Raw genomic sequence first — 19,166 nt, 5'->3', positions numbered from 1 at the left:
CTTGAACATTGGCGCTCATGTGTTATTCACCTAGACACTTACAAATCTATATATTGACCTTGTACAGTAGCTCATATCTTGCAATTGGACAGTAATGGGTTTGTATGCATGCGTCTACCCAGCCTAATGTCAGCAGCAGAAAGGAACATGCAGGAAGCTGTTGGCAGAGGAAATGCATTGTAAGCCCTGTCTCTCTTCCGTGTGTCATGCCCTATCCGAGTATCCTTCCCCTGGAGAGGTGTCCATTATATTGCAACCTTAGAGGCCCAATAAAATACAAGAATCAGCCAGTCGTTCAGTGGAACTTTCTCACTTTGAAGAATATTTCGTGTATTCTTGCTTTTGTGTGACACATAGAATTGTGTGCTGTGGTTCTCTGCTCCTTATAGTCAATAGGTACTTCACCAGCATTTCTCTGCATTCAGGTTGCTGCTGTGGAAGAAAGGATGTGGAGACACCCATTAAACAGAATGTTTCTGTACGAGTATCACAAACCAAGAATCCCAAGGCAGCTTCATCTTCCCAGAAGACTCACCCCTGTGCGAGTTGTGGGCCCGTCTTGAGAGACATTTTCACCTTGGTAGAGCAGCAGGGCACACAACATAGCCCGACACTGCTGAGGTGTGGGGCATGTGCAAAACGATTTCATTTCAGTGCAAAGTGTCAACAGTACCAGGAGCAGCATATGGGACAGAAACCTTTTAGAAGTAGTGTGGGTAGGGCATCATTTGTGAAGAGCTGCAGAATCCATGTGTCAGGGACACGCTTTATCAATGGTAAGGTTGAGAAGGAGTGCCTAGCCAGCTCAGGACATCAGCAGGAGCAGGACACCCATAATGTGAAGGAGCCCAACAAAGACACCCAGTGGGAAGCAACGTTACAAAGCAGAAAAAGTCATTACGCTTTGGAAGAAGGCAAGAAAGCCTTCAACCCTCAACACATACTTGTGGACCAAGCAGTTCATACTGGAAGACAGTGTTTTGTGTGCAATGATTGTGGAAAAACATTCAGGTACAAATCGTCATTTATCACGCACTGCAGAGGCCACACTGGAAAAACTTTACATGTGTATGGTAGAAGTAGAAAATCCTTCAGTGGAAGCTCAGCTCGCAGTCATCATGAAAAAAGTCAAATAGGAACAAGGCAGTATAAGTGCAGCAAATGTGGAAAATCTTTAAGCCACAAATTTTTCCTCATTTCTCCCTCAGGACAGCACAATGGAGAAAACAGTTTTGTGTGCAGTGAATGTACACAACCTTTTAGTCATAGTTCAGTGTTGATTCCTTATCAGAGAGTTCACACTGGAGAAAAGCCTTATAAGTGTAATGACTGTTCCAAATCTTTTACCTCTGTTGCTGCTCTAAATTATCATCAGAGCTCTCACACAGGAGAAAGGCCTTATGGGTGTAATGAATGTGGGAAATCTTTTATTTCTAGGTCTGACCTGCGTTATCATCAAAGAGTTCACACTGGAGAGAGACCTCATGAGTGTAGTGAATGTGGGAAATCTTTTATTACTCGTACTGCTCTTCGTTATCATCAGAGAGTTCACACTGGAGAAAGGCCTTATGAATGTAGGCAATGTGGGAAGTCCTTTACCCGTAGAAATAACCTTCTCATACACCTGAGAGTTCATTCAGGGTATAGGCCTTATGAGTGCAGTGAATGTGGTAAATCTTTTACTTTTAGCTCTAGCCTTCGTTATCATCATAGAGTTCACACAGGGGAAAGGCCTTATGATTGTAATGAGTGTGGAAAATCCTTTAACAATAGGTGGACACTTGTTCGACACCAGAGAATTCACACAGGAGAAAAACCTTATGTGTGCAGTAAATGTGGCAAATCTTTTACTTGTAGCTCTACCCTTCAGTATCATGAGCGAGGCCACCTTGGAGAAAGGCCTTATGAGTGCACTGAATGCGATAGATCTTTTACCACTAGCTCTGCCCTTCGTTACCATCAGAGTGTTCACACAGGAGAAAGGCCTTATGGGTGCAGTGAATGTGGGAGATCTTTTATCTCTAGATCTGACTTCCAGTATCATCAGAAAACTCATTCAGGAGAAAGGCCTTATGAGTGTAGTGTATGTGGGAAATCCTTTATTCGAAGAAATAACCTCATTTTACACCAGAGAGTTCACACAGGAGAAAGACCTTACAAGTGCAGCGAGTGTGGGAAATCTTTTAACAATAAGTCGACACTCATTCAACACTTGAGAGTTCACACAGGAGAAAAACCTTACGTGTGCAGTGAATGTGGGAAATCCTTTACTTCTAGCTCCACGCTCTGTTATCATCTGAGAACTCACGCGGGAAAAAGGCCTTATGAGTGTCGTGAATGTGGGAAATGTTTTACATCCAGTTCCACCCTGAATTACCATCAGAGAGTTCATACAGGAGAAAGACCTTATAAGTGCAATGAGTGTGGGAAATCTTTTACCTTCAGCTCAAGCCTCCGTTATCATCACAGAGTACATACTGGAGAGAGACCATATGAATGCAGTGAATGTGGAAAAACCTTTAAGGATAGGTCACAATTTACTAAACACCAGAGAGGTCACACTGGACAAAGGCCTTATGAGTGTAGTGAATGTGGGAAATGTTTTAGCCACAAATCTTCCCTCTCAATACATCAGAAAATTCATAATAGAGAAAGGTCTTACAAATGCAGTGAATGTGGTAAATCTTTTACCTCTACCTCTGGACTTGGTTATCATCGGAGACTTCACAGGGGAGAAAAGCCCTATCAGTGCATTGAATGTGGGAAATCTTTTACCAGCAGTTCAATACTTGTTAGACACCAGAGAGTTCACACTGGAGAAAGGCCTTATGAGTGCAGTGAATGTGGCAAATCTTTTGCTAGCAGTGATACACTTTCTTATCATCAGAGAGTTCATACAGGAACAAAACCTTACAAATGCAGTCAGTGTGAAAAATCCTTTGCCTCTGGTTCCACCCTCCGCTATCATCAGAGAGTTCACACAGGAGAAAGGCCTTATGAGTGTGGTGAATGTGGAAAATCTTTTATCTGTAGTTCCAAACTTCGTTATCATCAGCGAGTTCACACAGGAGAAAGGCCTTATGAGTGCAGTGAATGTGGAAAGTCATTTAGGGATAGTTCCCAATTCAGTCAACACCGGAGAGGTCATACTGGAGAAAGGCCTTATGAGTGTAGAGATTGTGGAAAATTTTTTATGCGAAAATCTACCCTGTCTCAACATCAAAGAGTTCACACTAGAGAAGAGCCTTAAATGTGTTGAGAATGTACAATTTTCTGTTGTACATTCTGAATGTCTAACAGCCCTGGAGGAAACTCTGAATCTAAGCTGTTACATTTAAATTGAACCAATGAGGAGATTCCTTCTAAATTTCATTCATGTCGGAAATGTGTGTATATTGTACTTTCTTTGTTGCTCAGGACTCTTTTTAGGTTTATGGTTCAAACAGATTGTGTAGCTGTAACCTTTTCCTCTTTACCAGGGGCAGGTATACAAACTTTGCAAGAGTCCACACCCTAATGTTCACTCAGGGAAACTGACCTCTTTTCCTCACATATACTATAGTAAAGTAGGAATAATGTGAGCACTTAGGTGTCAGCTTTCCCTTTATGACTAATTTGGAGTCCAAAGGATTTGTTGGTCTCACATGATACTTTTGATGACTTTTTCCAGCTAGCAGTTCATAAACCTAGGAAGTGCCTGCTCCACATTGCTTTGGCTTGTACAATAATTGAGGCCTTACTCTTAATTCTATACTAATCTTTATTTTTAAAATTAAAAGAAGATTTTATTTATTTATTTTTAGCAAGGAGGAAGGAGGCAGAAATAGAGGGAGAGAAACAGATCAGTTGCTTTTCTCATGTCCCCAACTTGGGACCCAACCTGCAACCCAGGCATGTGCCCTGATCAGGAACTGCAGCAGCAACCTACTGGGCCATGGGCCAGTGCTCAATCTACTGAGCCACACCAGCCAGGGCTGTTTTTAAATTTTATTGATTTTTAGAGAAGGGGGGAGAGAGAATTATTGATTTGTTGTTTCTCTTATTTATGCGTTTATTTGTTGATTATGTACCCAGACAAGGGTTTGAACCCACAACCTTGGCACATTGGGGTGATGCTCTAACTAACTGAGCTACCCTGCCAGCGCTCTCCTTTAAAATTGGTTGTACTTTTTACTGTACAGGGTAGTTTATAAACTGATTTGGGCTCTACAAGCATGAAGAGGAACATTTTCCGGCTTCAAACATTCTCTGGTTGTGGACAGTTGATGGCAGAAAATAGCTGGCCAGTTTTGATCAAATTTTTGTAGCTCTCCAAAGTTTCCTAGAAAGGAATGGAGGGCTTTCTGGTTCTCATTTGGATATTGTATTTTAGGAGTCTCAGAGATTACCCTGAGGAGGTGGCAGATATAAGATCCTCAGATAGTTACAAGAGTAGCATGATTTTTCCTTTACCCAAAGCTGCTGGCACAGATTGTATTAGAATTGACAATGGCTTGTCTTCTGGTCTACAGGAAATCATGTGCTCTGATGTCCACAATTGATTGGACTAGGGTAACTGGTTGAGACACTGGGTCTAGGAAAAACTGTAGCTGGTGCAGAAACAGTAGCCCATAATGACTGGAGGAATTGCAGCTAGATAGATGAACGTGCCTCTCTTAACATGCATCCAGGATTCTTTTTGCAAGTGCAACTGTGTGATCAATTTGGACAGATCTGAGACCTCCCAAGCATGATTATTTTGTGTAGCTGAGGTTCATATTTTAATAAAACTGAGTCCAGTAGGCCCATAATATGTATGGGTTTTGCATCCTTTGATTTCACTGTGGGTGGAAAATGCTAAAAAAAAAGTTACATTGTTGCTCACATGTAACCATGTAGTTAGCTGTATAGTGGTTGTATGATTGTTCCTACTAAACATGAACAGTTTTTCTTGCTCTTCAAAACCACAATATAAAAAGCATATAAAACGTAGGCCCTGGCTGGTGTAGCTGAGTGGATTGAGCATGGGACTGGGAAGCAAAGGGTCATGGGTTCGATTCCCAGTCAGTACACATGCCTGTGTTGCAGGCCACATTCCCCAGTGAGGGGTGTGTAAGAGGGAGCCAAAGATTGGTGTTTCTCTCCCTCTCTCCCTTCACCTCTGTTTAAAAATAAATAACATCTTTAAAAATGAAGTATATAAAATTTATATTGCATTATGTATTATAAGTAATCTAGGAATTTGTTAAGGTATACAGGACATTGTAGGCTATATGCAAATCTTATGCCATTTTATATAAGGGACTTGAACATCCACAGACTGGTATTTGCAGACTTGTGAAATCAATCCCTCATAGGTAGTGTCTTAGATTATAAAGCAAGAAATACTACATGGGTAGCCTTGATAGATGTTACTTGGTTGGGTGTCATGGAAAGTGAAGTCACCAGTTTCATTCCTGCCCATGGCACATGCAAGAGTTGCGCCTTTGCTCCAGGCAAGCAGGAAGCAAACCAATCTTTGTTTCTTACATCAATGTTTCTTTCCTTCATCTTATCCTTGTCTTCCCCCTTCTCTAAAAATAAATAAAATCTTAAAAAAAAAGAAATGTTATGTGTGTAAAATTGTCCCTAAATGGGCAATGCATAATCATTACCTACCAGGAAGAGAGAGGGTTTTTTTTTTCTTTTTCTTTTTTGAACTTGGACTAGAAGTAGAACTTGTAGAACTTGTCTACTGCTTCAGAAATACCCAAAGCTGTAGAGAATTGTTAGAGTTTATGTGAGCCAAAATGATGACATATGCCTGGGAGAAAAATCTAGTGCTTTTGAGAATAAGTTTTGTACTTTTATGCAGTTGAAGTTGAGGGTACAGAAGGACAACTGCATGGAGTTTGGCAAAAGCTAAGTGTGATGGGGATTACAGGATGGTTAATAAAATTGTGCACTCTCTTGAGGGTTCATTGTCCCATTGAATGCTATCAGCGGTACTTTTGGTATTCTGAAGGAGTATTAACCTACAGTCACATTAAAAAGACAAGGCTGCCTTAGCACTTTTCCCTAAAGAAGTTTCAGGCCTGGCATGTGACTCCCCACTATGCCCTTCAGGGTTAGGAGTTTATGATCAGATCGCCCTTTGAGGTTACTTTCCACACAATCCCCGCTCCCTTTTGGGGATGGTACTGCCTATTTAAAGCTATTCAGAATATACGTGGTCTTTCTTTCCAACCATGGCTCAGTATGGAGTCATTTTCGTTGTTCTCGGTTAATCAAAGCAAAATACAAGTACACACTTAAGACTACACACATTTGGAGGCAATAACAACGTCCTGCTGTGCCTGGACTATTTTGTATGTGAGTAACTGGAAGGATGTTTCCTTTTAGATCAAGAGATTTGAGAGCATCTCAAATATTTTTCATTCTGGGAGCAGGTTGAAATTCATGAAAGGAGGAGTTGTGTCTTCGGCTGTAGTTCACAATGAGCAAAGGCTCTGAAAATCGGTACATCACCGAAGGATCACTGCCTTACAACATTCTTGTGGGCAATGATTGAGAACTTTTCTGCCGCTTCTTAAGGTCGGAGGAACTACATTGCCCAGAAGTGCATGCGCGAAGTTAAACCAATGACGTACCAGACTGAAAGCATTTCCTTGAGACTGACGTGGGGTGGGACTTCCCGTTCTCTCTCTTGGCGGCCATACTTGCTCTGTGTGTGTGGAGTCGGGCCGTTGAATCGTGTCGGTTTTGAGGTAAATCCGAGAAAGAGCGACGGAGTCTTGGTCCTTGTCACACAGACTCGAGTTTGAAGTGCGCAGAGGACACCCAGGTGGCCGGTGCGAAGGCCGTCTCCTCGAACACAGATCTCGTACCTCAGTCCCGAGTTGATGGCTGTGGCCAGTGTGAGGCGCCCGGCTGAGGTGAGTGTGTAACCCAGGCCCTCTCCTAACCCTGTCCCGAGCCCTGCAGCCCAGGTTCCTGGGCGCCAGTCAAGTACTGCAGCCGCAGCCGCGGTCGACCACGTTTAGGTGGCGGAATGCACGTCGATCTGGCAGCGGTACTACTTGGTCAGAAAGAACCAAGGTGCGGGATGCGGAGTTGTTTCTTGCTCTCAGTTCATCAATGTGCTCCATACAGGAAAAAAAGTGAAGGAAGGAGGTGGTTACGGTAACTGTGCGGTAACTGTGCGGCAAGCGAGGAAGGCTTGGATGGTACAAGTGGACATGATAGTTCTGGAGGCAGAAGAGTAATTGCGGTGACGTCGCACTGAGGGCAAAGTTGCTGTTTGTTTACCCCGTGTGTGCTGTGCTGTGCTGTGCTGAGGTCTCGGGGGAGGGCGGTTTCAGTCCTGTTGGTGGCCAAAAGCTGGGACAAATGTCACTTTTGATTGTCACTGTACCTGGGATGGAGATCATCAGAATTGGGGTTTTAAATTGGTGAGAGCCCATTGTGGCTGCTGAGAACAGCCAGTCGAAAAGGGTAATGGGCATCAGAAGTTCACATGTGCTTCTGGGAGGCAAATATTGAAACAAGAGCTAGAAGTACAGAGGAGTCTTTCAAAGCAGCGTCTCCACAAATGTGTGCCTATGGGAGCTCAAGTGGTGATTGAAGGTGTCAAAGGGACAATCTACATAACGATGTGATTATTGAGAAAAAGTGAGTTATTGTCCCAGAGCCCTAGTGTTGGGCACTGAAGGGTGAAGCATGAGCCCACACTTGGCTGTGTCTCCTCACAATCTAGAGACCCCAGAGGGAATTAATGACAGGGTGGATGGGACCTTACAAGCCAGGACTAGAACTGGATTACATCTCTGTGCCTTCCTGCCTGATGAGGCTGAGGCCTGAACAATAATGAATAAAAAGGGACCTGAGGGTAGGACAGATATCAGTGGAATTCCTCTGAGGTGTGCAGCTTTAGAGAAGGTTGGGTGTGGGGTAGATGTGCGAGGAGGTGCGTTGTGGGTCTCACAGATGTTCATGTTTTTTCCTGTCCCCATGATAACAGGCCAGTGTGACCTTTGAGGATGTTGCTGTGCACTTCTCCTGGGATGAATGGAGGCTACTTGATGAGGCTCAGAGACGCCTGTACCTCTGTGTGATGCTGGAGAACTTTTCACTTATATCCTCTCTGGGTAAGACCCACAGCCTCACCAGTGACTCGGACTAGACTCTACTCCATCCACCCCAGACCTTTCTCAGTGCTCAGGTGTAGACCACGGGCACTGCTTGCTGCCCTCGTTTTCTGGGTATTTTCTGTATTGTTAGGGCTGGTGTGTTTTCACTGCCCTCATCTCTCCCTGCAACCCCAGTCCTAAACCCTTTTAGGGAAGAATTCAAGGTCAGCACTATTGCATTGAGCTTAGTGGATTCACAGTGCTTGTACTCTCAGTGTCTGGGTTAATGTGTCCAGGTCCGCATCACTTCTGCATCCTGGGGTTTGAGTCCTTCTTGTAGTTGTCATTTCCTCCTGCCTACCTGGGCCAGGAGTTGCAGGTGTTGTCATGGTCATTACGTATCTGAACCATGGACTTGTCTTAAAATACCTCTGGTACATAGTGTGTAGTCTTTAGATCTGTTTTCCTTTTTTTCCCCTAGCTTTGTGGAGGTGTAAACTTGTATATATTGAAATGTATAGCATGGTGATTTTATACATTAAGTGAAATAATTGCCACAATGAAGTTAATTCAACAACCATCACTATAGAAAATTACCTTATTTTTTTTTATGCTAAGAATCCTTAAGATCTACTCTCTTGAATTTCAAGTATATGATATTGTTAACTATAGGCACCACGCTTTTAATTACTTCTTCAGAATTCACTCATCTTTTAAAGGAATGTTTGTCCCTGTTGACCAACAGGTACCCATTTTGCAGTACACTCCAGATCCTGGCATTCTACTCTTCTATTTTTCATAATTTTGATTTTCTTTCTTACATTTCAACCACATGTACAGCAGTTTTAGTATATGTACACCTGCACCTCTCTTGTTTTTTAAAAAAGATTTTATTCATTTATTTTTAGAGAGAGGGAAAGGGCAAGAGAAGAAAAAGAGGGAGAGAAACATCAGTGTGTGGTTGCCTCTTACATGCCCCCTACCCAGGACCTGGCCTACAACTCAGGCATGTGCCCTCACTGGAAATCAAACGGGCGACCCTTTGGTTTTCAGGTGGGGACTCAGTCCATTGAGCCACCCTAGGGAAGGCTCTCTGCTGTTTTAATGATAGCCATCTTATCAGGTGGGGGTTGATATCATTCTTGGTTTGATTTGCATTTTATGTTGCTTAGTGAGGAATAACGAGTGTATGTGTGTTTTATGTTTCTTGGTGCCAAAACATGGAAGGAAGTACATTTATCATTATCTCTGTAGACCATTTTTAGATTTGGGATTAAATGATTATTCTGGTTTGTTGCCAGTTTTTTGATTTTCTATTTAGTTGTATGGGACCTTGTATGTTTTGGATATTTACCCCTTAGGGGACAGTCTTTACAAATATTCTCTTATTTTCCATTTTGTTCATTCCTTTCTTTTTAAAATTTAATTTAATTTTATTACTTATTGAGAGAGTGAAAGAGAGAGAGAGAAACATCAATGTGTGAGAGCTACATCCATCAATCAGTTGTCTCGCCCTCATCTGGGGACTTGGCCTGCAACTTAGGCATGTGCCCTGACTCAGAACTGACCTGTGACCTTTTCAGTCAACAGTCCAGGGCTCAATCCACTGAGCCACACCAGCCAGGGCTGTTGATTGCTTTCTTTACTATGCAGAGTTGCTTTCTTTACCATGAAGTTTGAGGTAGCCTAGCTTACTTTTTGCTTTTCTTGCCTGTTTGGGGTGTCATCCAAAATATTATTGCCAGAGCCAGTGTCAAAAAGATCTTTTTTCCCAAGAAATTTTGTATTTCATGTGTTATGTTTGAGGGTTTAGTACATTTTGAGTTAATTTTTCTGACAGTTGTAAAGTAGGGTGTCAGGTATATTTTCAGTTTTCTCAACACTATTTTATTTTAATTTATTTTACTGATTTTTATGAAGAGTGGGTGGGAGAGAGGAGAGAGAGAAGCAGAAACATCGATTTGTTGTTCCACTTATTTATGCATTCATTAGTAGATTCATGTTGTTTGTCCCTGATCAGGGATTGAACCTGAAACCTTGGTGCATCAGGATGATGCTCTAAGCAATTGATTTTCCTGGCCAAAGCTCAACACTATTTCTTGGATAAACTATCTTTTCCCCATTGTGTGGTTTTGGTGTTCTTATCAAAGAATAGTTGCCCACATATTTGGGTTTATTTCTGGGCTGTTTATATTCTGTTTCTTAAATCTGTGTGTCCATGTGTCTATTAATGTCTGTTTTGGTTAATATTGTTTTGCAGTATGGTTTAAATCCTTAAGTATTAGCCCTGAACAGTGTGTCTCAGTGGTTGGGTGTTATCTCTCAAAGCTAAAGGTCGCTAGTTCTATTCTTGGTCAGGGCACATGCCTGGGTTTCAGGTTTGGTCTCCATTGAGATGTGTACAAAAGGCAACTGATCAGTGTTTCTCTCTCATCTCAGTATTTGTCTCTCTTTCTCCCTCCCTTGTCCTCGAAAAATAAATGAAGTCTTAAAAAAGTAAATCATGAAGTATGATGCCTCTATCTTTGTAGTTGATCTTGATCAAAATTGCTTTGACTATTGGATATCATTTGTTGTTTGAATTTTAGGATTCTTTTTCTGTTCCTGGTAAAAAATGTTATGGATTTTGGTAGAGATTGCATTGAATCATTTGGTCATTTTGTTTATTAGAAATATTTTAACAATAATAATTGTCCCTATTCAAATATACAGGATATCTTTGCATTAGTTTGTATCTTCAGTTTCTTTGAGAACTGTGTTACAGTTTTTAGAATCCAAATCTTTCTCCTCCTTGATTAAATTTATTTCTAAGTATTTTATTGTTTTTAATATTTCATTTCCTACTGAAATATTTTGTTAGTGTTATGATGCATCTGATTTTTATGTAGATTTGGGGTTCTGTAAATTTACAGGGATTGTTCTTCTAGCAGAGTTTTTATTTATTTTTTTGTGTGCAGATTTTAGGTTTAATCATATAAACTTATGTCATCTGCAAACATAAGCAGTTTTACTTCTTTTTCTGTACAGCTTTTTATTTATCCTGACAGGAGAATATGGTCACTGATCTTAGAGATAGGGAAAGGGAGAGGGAGAAACATTGATGTGAGAGAGAGGGAAACATTGATCAGTTCCTTCTCCTACATGCCCTGACCTGGGACCAAACCACAGTCCTGGCATGTGCCCTGACTGGGCGTGGAATCACTGACCATTCCCTTTATAGGATAATACCCAAGAAACTGAGCCACACTGGTCAGGGCAATATTGATGATCTTTTAAAGCTTTTCAAAAAGATTTTATTTATTTATTTTAGAGAGGGGGGAGGAAGGGAGAAAGAGAGGGAGAGAAACATCCATGTGCTAGATACATCAATCAGTTGCCTCTCGAATACCTGCACACCGCCACACCCGAATCCAGGACCTGGCCTGCAACTGAGGCATTTGTCCTGATGGGGAATGGAACTGCAGACCTATAGTTTTGCAGGGTGGTGCTGAGACACTCCAGCCAGGGCCATTATTTTTTCAAATAACCTTAGGATAACGTGTAATTATGTAGACTTTCTTCACTCTATTTAGCTCTTTTGATTACTTTTCCTTTGGATGGTATTAAAACACCTTTCCATTTCTGAATCACTTCTTTGGTGGATCAAGTAAATTGTTGATGCTCTCTGCTCCATTCTTTTCCTTTCATCTATTATATTTTTAAGCACCATAATTTCTGTTTCTTTTATTTTAAAGTCCTCTTCTGACCATTCACAGACCTTCATTTCTTTGGGGTAATTGATAAATTATTGTGTTTTCTTGTTTGGGGGGTTGTCATGTTTCCTTGATGGTGTGTGTGTGTGTACTTTGGAGCCTTGTGTTGATGACTGTACATTTCACAGAGCAGAATTTCTTGCAGACTTCATGGAAAGGTTTTATGGGGCAAGATCATCACCTGTGTGTGGGTGTCACTGTGCAGACTTATTAGTAGGATGTTGCAGTTTTCAATACAAGGAGGCCCAGCAGCTTAGTGTCTGAATCTGTGTCACCTGAGGTCAACATTAGGGAAACAATAGCTAAGACTGTGGGTGTTGACACCAGTAGAGAAGGTTTCTGAGGACTTCTCAGCTTTGTTCTCTCATGGGAACTGTTTTGGCTGAGTGGTTCCCTTTTGGTGCCAAGTGCAGGGGGTCTTCATGGTGATGATGCAGTTGGTGTCTGATCTTTGGGCACCTGTAGAGCAGGTGTGAATCTGGATTCTAGACTCTGAGTAGACTCAGAGGAATAGCAGTAGTAGGGTCTCAGATACCGACTAGCTCCCAGGAAAATTGACATTGTTGTGTGAGATGCAGTCACACACCGATCAGTTCTGGAGCCTGTGACCAGCACACAGGTACACACAGAGAGACAGTGATTCTGGTGTCTGAGGAGCCGGCTGCCCCTCAGTGGTCATGGCTTTGGTGCCTGAGCCCTGAGCACTCACTTGATGGCTGTGGAGTCAGGGTCTAAAATGCAGGCATCCCAGGAGCAGCTGTGGCTCTGGGGCCTGGGAGTTGGGAGATGTGGCTGCCCTGGTCCTGGAAAGGGGGAGTGAGGATAACTCACCTACTCTGGTCCCACAGGTTGCCTGTGGTGATGGCCCTTGGTACCATCAGTGTTAAGGCTGCCAGTATCCTCTGGGGAGTAGGCAGCTTGGATCCAGGGCAACACGTGCTGGGTCTCCTCTGCTGTGCATATTGTAGGGGTTCTCACTTTCAGCAAGATCTGTGGTCTCTGTGGCAAAGGCTTTGGGGTTTTTGGCAGAGCACGGCATTGGGAACACTATGTCATCTGCCCTGTAGCTGGTATGCATGGCTCCTGCCTAATTGTTTCTTTTCCATCTCTGTCTGTGTTCACTAAGCCAATGTCACCACCTGATCTCTTTGTGTGGATATTCTCCTTTTCATGCTCCACTGTGTTGCTGTGTGTCTTTTTGTTTTTAAGTTGTTGCATTATTTTTTTTAAAAAACATTTTTCTGATAGGGAAAGGGAGGGAGAAAAACTTAGCTGTGAGAGAAGTATCAGTTGCTTGTCTTTTGAACACAGCCCAGCTAAGTACTGAGCCAACAAAGTGGGCATATGCACTGATCAGGAATTGAATTCCTGACCTTCTGTAGAATGATGCACAACCAGTTGAGCTACACCAGGCATGGTGCTGTAGTATTTTAAAGGTACTGTTTAGGCCTCCAACCACCAATTTTCTCTGTGTATAACTGTCTTAATATTTTGTTATTAGTAATCAAGGCTGGTTTCTTTCACCATCATGCTGACATGACTCACCTACATCTCTTTTCTGGGTCTGTTCTATGCTTCCTTGCTCTGGCACAATGCTGGCCACTCAGTGTTCCTGGTTTTTCCTTTTGTCACCCATGTTCTATGTAGCTGCCCTGCTAGGACTTTCAGGGAAGAGTCCTATCTACATGAATCACAGGATGGATCTCTCTCTAACAATGGCAAAGTGGGCTTACAGGAGGTGTGGTAGCTATGGAGCTTGTGAAGTCAGGATCTCGTTCAGATGATATCAGGAATATGACTTTTTTTCAACCATAGTTTTGCTATTATTGCCAGTAGCCCCACCCACTTCTACCTTTTCCAGCTTTGATACTTTGCTAACTTGTCAGTCCTACTACTTGTCACTTCCCCCATGGTTTCCAGCTCAGGGATATTTCTACCTCCATTGATCCACATTTCACCCTTTCTCTCACCCCTCTGTCTGTAGTACTTTTGAACATTGGCGCTCATGTGTTATTCACCCAGACACTCAAAAATCTATATATTGATTTTGTACAGCAGCTCATATCTTGCAATTGGACAGTAATGGGTTTGTATGCATGCGTCTACCCAGCCTAATGTCAGCAGCAGAAAGGAACATGCAGGAAGCTGTTGGCAGAGGAAATGCATTGTAAGCCCTGTCTCTCTTCCGTGTGTCATGCCCTATCCGAGTATCCTTCCCCTGGAGAGGTGTCCATTATATTGCGACCTTAGAGGCCCAATAAAAGACAAGAATCAGCCAGTCCTTCAGTAGTACTTTCTCACTTTGAAGAACATTTCATGTATTCTTGCTTTCATGTGACATACACATATGTGTGCTGGGGTTCCCTGCTGTTAATAGATACTTCACCAGCATTTCTCTGCATTCAGGTTGCTGCTGTGGAAGAAAGGATGTGGAGACACCCATTGAACAGAATGTTTCTGTACAAGTATCACAAACCAAGAATCCCAAGGCAACTTCATCTTCCCAGAAGACTCACCCCTGTGCGAGTTGTGGGCCTGTCTTGAGAGACATTTTCACCTTGGTAGAGCAGCAGGGCACACAACACAGCCTGACACTGCTGAGGTGTGGGGCATGTGCAAAACGATTTCATTTCAGTGCAAAGTGTCAACAGTACCAGGAGCAGCATATGGGACAGAAACCCTTCAGTAGTACTCTGGGCAGGTCCTCATTTGTGAAGAGCTGCAGAACCCACATGTCAGAGAATCCCTTTACCTGTGATGAGGTTGAGATTGACTTCCTGGCCAGCTCAGGTCCTCAGCAGGAGAAGGACACCCATAATGTGAAGGAGCCCAACAAAGACACCCAGTGGGAAGCAACGTTACAAAGCAGAAAAAGTCATTACGCTTTGGAAGAAGGCAAGAAAGGCTTCAACCCCCAACACATACTTGTGGACCAAGCAGTTCATACTGGAAGACAGTGTTTTGTGTGCAATGATTGTGGAAAAACATTCAGGTACAAATCCTCATTTATCACACACTGCACAGAGCACACTGGAGAAAGTTTCCATGTGGGTGGTGAAAGTGGAAAATCATTTGGTGAAGCCTTAACCCTCCGTGAGCATCAAAAAATTCATACTGGAGCAAGGCAGTACAAGTGCAGCAAATGTGGAAAATCCTTAAGCCACAAATATTTCCACATACCTCCCTCGGGACAGCACAATGGAGAAAACAGTTTTGTGTGCAGTGAATGTACACAACCTTTTAGTCATAGTTCAGTGTTGATTCCTTATCAGAGAGTTCACACTGGAGAAAAGCCTTATAAGTGTAATGACTGTTCCAAATCTTTTACCTCTGTTGCTGCTCTAAATTATCATCAGAGCTCTCACACAGGAGACGGGCCTTATGGTTGCCGTGAATGTGGGAAATCTTTTACATCTACGTACACCCTGAATAACCATCAGAGAGTTCATACAGGAGAAAGAGCTTATAAGTGCAATGAATGTGGGAAATCTTTTACCTCTACCTCAAGCCTCCGTTATCACCACAGAGTGCATACTGGAGAGAGACCATATGAATGCAGTGAATGTGGAAAAACCTTTAAGGATAGGTCACAATTTACTAAACACCAGAGAGTTCACACTGGAGAAAGGCCTTATGAGTGCAGTGAATGTAGAAAGTCTTTCACCAGTAGCAGTAGCCTTTCTTATCATCAGAGAGTTCATACAGGAACAAAGCCTTACAAATGTAGTCAGTGTGAAAAATCCTTTGCCTCTGGTTCCACCCTGCGCTATCATCAGAGAATTCACACGAGAGAAAGGCCTTATGAGTGTGGTGAATGTGGAAAATCTTTTATCTGTAGTTCCAAACTTCGTTATCATCAGCGAATTCACACTGGAGAAAGGCCTTATGAATGTACGGAATGCGGGAAGTCTTATGCCCATAGAAATAACCTTCTTACACACCTGATAGTTCACTCAGGGAGTAGTCCTTATGAGTGCAGTGAGTGTGGAAAATATTTTACCTTTAGGTCTACCCTTCGTTACCATCATAGAATTCACACTGGAGAAAAGCCTTATGTGTGCAGTTTATGTGGCAAATCTTTTACTTCTAGCTCCACCCTTCGATGCCATGAGCGACGGCACCTTGGGCGAAGAACTCATGAATGCCATGAATGTGGGAAGTCTTTTACGTCTAGTTCTACCCTGAGTTACCATCAGAGAATTCATACAGGAGAAAGACCTTATAAGTGCAATGAGTGTGGCAAATCTTTTACCTTTAGCTCAAGCCTCCGTTATCATCACAGAATGCATACTGGAGAAAGACCGTATAAATGCAGTGAATGTGGTAAAACCTTTAAAGATAGTTCTCAATTTGTTAAACACCAGAGAGGTCACACTGGACAGAGGCCTTATGTGTGTAGTGAATGTGGGAAATCCTTTCATATCAAATACTCCCTCTCAATGCACCAGAAAATTCATAATAGAGAAAGGTCTTACAAGTGCAGTGAATGTGGTAAATCTTTTACCTCTGCTCCCGGCCTTCGTTATCATCAGAGACTTCACAGGGGTGAAAAGCCGTATCAGTGCATTGAATGTGGAAAATCTTTTACTAGCAAGTCATCACTTGTTAGACACCAGAGAGTTCACACTGGAGAAAGGCCTTATGAGTGCACTGAATGTGGCAAATCTTTCACTTGTCGCTACTCCCTTCAATGTCATGAGCGAGTGCACCGTGGAGAAAGGCCTTATGAGTGTGGCGAATGTGGGAAATCTTTTATCAGTAGTTCCAACCTTCGTTATCATCAGCGAGTTCACACAAGAGACAGGCGTTATGAGTGCAGTGAATGTGGAAAGTCATTTAAGGATAGTTCCCAATTCAGCAAACACCAGAGAGTTCACACTGAAAAAAGACCTTATGAGTGCAGTGAATGTGGGAAATTTTTTAAGCGAATATCTACCCTGACTCAACATCAGAGAGTTCACACTAGAGAAAAGCCTTAAATGTGTTGTGAATGTATAATTTTCTGTTCAGTGTAACAAACAGCCTTGGAGGAAACTCTAAGGAGCCATCTGTCTGAATCTAAGCTGTTACATTTGAATTGACCCAATGAGGAGATTCCTTCTAAATTTCATTCATGTGGGAAATGTGTGGAAATGTATTGTAATTTCTTACTTGCTCAGGACTCTTTTTAGGTTTACGGTGCAAATTGTGTGGGTGTAGCCTTTTCCACTTTACCACAGAGCAGATTTACAAACTTTGCAAGAGTCCACACCCTAATGTGCTCAGGGAAACTGACCTCTTGTCCTCACATATACTGTAGTAAAGTAGGAATAATGTGAGCACTTAGGTGTCAGCTTTCCCTTTATGACTAATCTCCAGTCGCAGGGGTTCATTGGTCTTACGTGATACTTTTGATGACTTTTTCTAGCTAGCAGTTCATAAATCTAGGAAGTGCCTGTTGCACATTGCTTTGGCTTGTGGAATAATTGAGGCCTTACTCTTGATTTCACGCTAATCTTTATTTTTAAAATCAAAAAGATTTTATTTTTAGCAAGGAGGAAGGAGGGAGAAATAGAGGGAGAGAAACGTAGATCAGTTGCTTCTCTCACATCCCCAACTTGGGACCCAACCTGCAACCCAGGCATATGCCCTGATCAGGAACTGCAGCAGCATCCTTCTGGGCCATAGGCCAGTGCTCAATCTACTGAGGTACACCAGCCAGGGCTGTTTTTAATTTTTATTTGTTGATTTTTAGAGAAGGGGGAGAGAGAATTATTGATTTGTTGTTTCTTTATTTATGCATTCATTTGTTGATTATTTATGTACCCAGACAAGGGTTTGAACCCACAACCTTGGCACATTGGGGTGATGCTCTAACTAACTGAGCTACCCTGCCAGCGCTCTCCTTTAAAATTGGTTGTACTTTTTACTGTACAGGGTAGTTTATAAACTGATTTGGGCTCTACAAGCATGAAGAGGTGAATATTTTCCGGGTCTCAAACATTCTCTGCTTTTGGACAGACTGTTGTAGACAATCGGTGGCAGAAAATAACTGGCCAGTTTTGACCAAATTTTTGTGGCTCTCCAAAGTTTCCTAGAAAGGAATGAAGGGCTTTCTGGTTCTCATTTGGATATTGTGATTTAGGAGTCTCAGAGATTACCCTGAGGAGGTGGCAGATATAAGACCCTCAGATAGTTACGAGAGTAGCATGATTTTTCCTTTACCTGAAGCTGATGGCACAGATTGTATCAGTGGGTCGTCGTCTTCTGGTATACAGGAAGCGAAATGCCCTGCTGTCCATATTTCATTGGACTAGGGTCACTGATGGAGAGACTGGGTTCAGGGAAGACCATTGTTGGTGCAGAAACAGTGGCCCATTACAGATTGGAGAAACTGCAGCCAGCTCGATGAATGTGCCTCTTCTGCACATGTACCCAGAATTCTTTCTGGGACCCTGACTGCATGATCAGTCTGCACATATCTGAGTACTCCCAGGCATGGTTATTTTGTGTAGCTGAATTTGGTCATTTAAAAAAGACCAATTGAGTTCTGGGGGGGTGTGGCTCAGTGCATTGAGTGCTGGTCTGGGAACCAAATAGTCGCAGGTTTGATTCTCAGGGCAAATGCCTGGTTTGCAGTTCAGGCCTCCAGTTGAGGCGTGCGAGAATCTGATCTTTCTGTTTTTTCCTCCGCTCCTCTCTCTCAAAATAAATAAATTGGGTGGGAAGTGGGGATGGGTGTGGCAAAGGAAATTGGTAGTGGGTAATGGAGATAATTGTATTTGAACAACTATAACAATGAGTAAAAAATAAAAAATATTTTAAAAATATTTTAAAAAAAGGTCAAGTTGGCCATTGTATCCATGGGTTTCACATCCTTGCATTACACTAATCATGAGTGGAAAATACTAAAAAATAACTTACATTTTTGCTCACGTGTACTATGTACTTCTAGCTGTATATTGGTTGTGTGTTTTTGCCTGCTGAACATGAATAGTTTTTCTTCATATTTTGTAAAACTACAATACAAAAAAGGTATATAAAATTTATATTGCCATTATGTATTATAAGTAATCTAGAAATTTGTTAACATCTACAGGACATATGTAGGCTATATACAAATCTTATGTCATCTTATATAAGTATTTGCAGGGTCATGGAATCAATCCCTTATAGATAGTGTTTGTCTTAGGTTATAAGTTAAGAAATATTACATGGGTAGCCCTGACTAATGTGGCTCAGTTGATTGGGTGTCGTGGAAAGTGAGTTTGCCTGTTTCATTCTTGGCCATGGCATGTGCCAGAGTTGCAGATTGGTCCTGGTAAGCAGGAGGCAACTGATCTATGTT

General features: G+C 42.2%; 3 protein-coding genes across 6 annotated transcripts in view; all 3 read left to right on the top strand.

Moving 5' to 3' along the window:
* LOC114510581 (zinc finger protein 271-like) overlaps positions 1–5,550 on the top strand; it is a 31,431-nt gene extending 25,881 nt beyond the window's left edge. Inside the window, exon 3 of one of the 2 annotated variants that reach the window (XM_028529127.2) lies at positions 426–5,550. In XM_028529127.2, the coding sequence (XP_028384928.1) occupies positions 426–3,250 (2,825 nt within the window). In that variant the 3' untranslated portion in view covers positions 3,251–5,550. The remainder of the gene's footprint in view (positions 1–425) is intronic. The other variant, XM_036013377.1, reaches the window with a different exon arrangement.
* Positions 1–19,166, top strand: part of LOC114511072 (zinc finger protein 530-like) — a 568,693-nt gene that overhangs the window by 359,083 nt on the left and 190,444 nt on the right. The window lies entirely within an intron of this gene.
* LOC114510582 (zinc finger protein 814-like) lies at positions 5,690–18,867 on the top strand. Its single transcript, XM_028529128.2, has 3 exons — positions 5,690–6,893; positions 7,979–8,105; positions 14,246–18,867. The coding sequence occupies exons 1-3, from the start codon at positions 6,861–6,863 to the stop codon at positions 16,816–16,818; spliced, it is 2,733 nt and encodes a 910-aa protein (XP_028384929.1). The 5' UTR covers positions 5,690–6,860; the 3' UTR covers positions 16,819–18,867.

This window comes from Phyllostomus discolor, chromosome 12, assembly GCF_004126475.2.
Source record: "Phyllostomus discolor isolate MPI-MPIP mPhyDis1 chromosome 12, mPhyDis1.pri.v3, whole genome shotgun sequence".
Classification (NCBI taxonomy): domain Eukaryota; kingdom Metazoa; phylum Chordata; class Mammalia; order Chiroptera; family Phyllostomidae; genus Phyllostomus; species Phyllostomus discolor.
Note: the sequence above shows the minus strand (reverse complement) of the source record. Positions and strands in the feature narration are given on the sequence as shown.

Coding starts and splice junctions, on each gene's coding strand:
- LOC114510582 (XM_028529128.2), top strand. CDS start 6,861: ATGGCTGTGGCCAGTGTGAGGCGCCCGGCTGAG. Junction 6,894..7,978: donor GTGTGAGGCGCCCGGCTGAG/GTGAGTGTGTAA, acceptor CCATGATAACAG/GCCAGTGTGACCTTTGAGGA. Junction 8,106..14,245: donor TTCACTTATATCCTCTCTGG/GTAAGACCCACA, acceptor CTCTGCATTCAG/GTTGCTGCTGTGGAAGAAAG.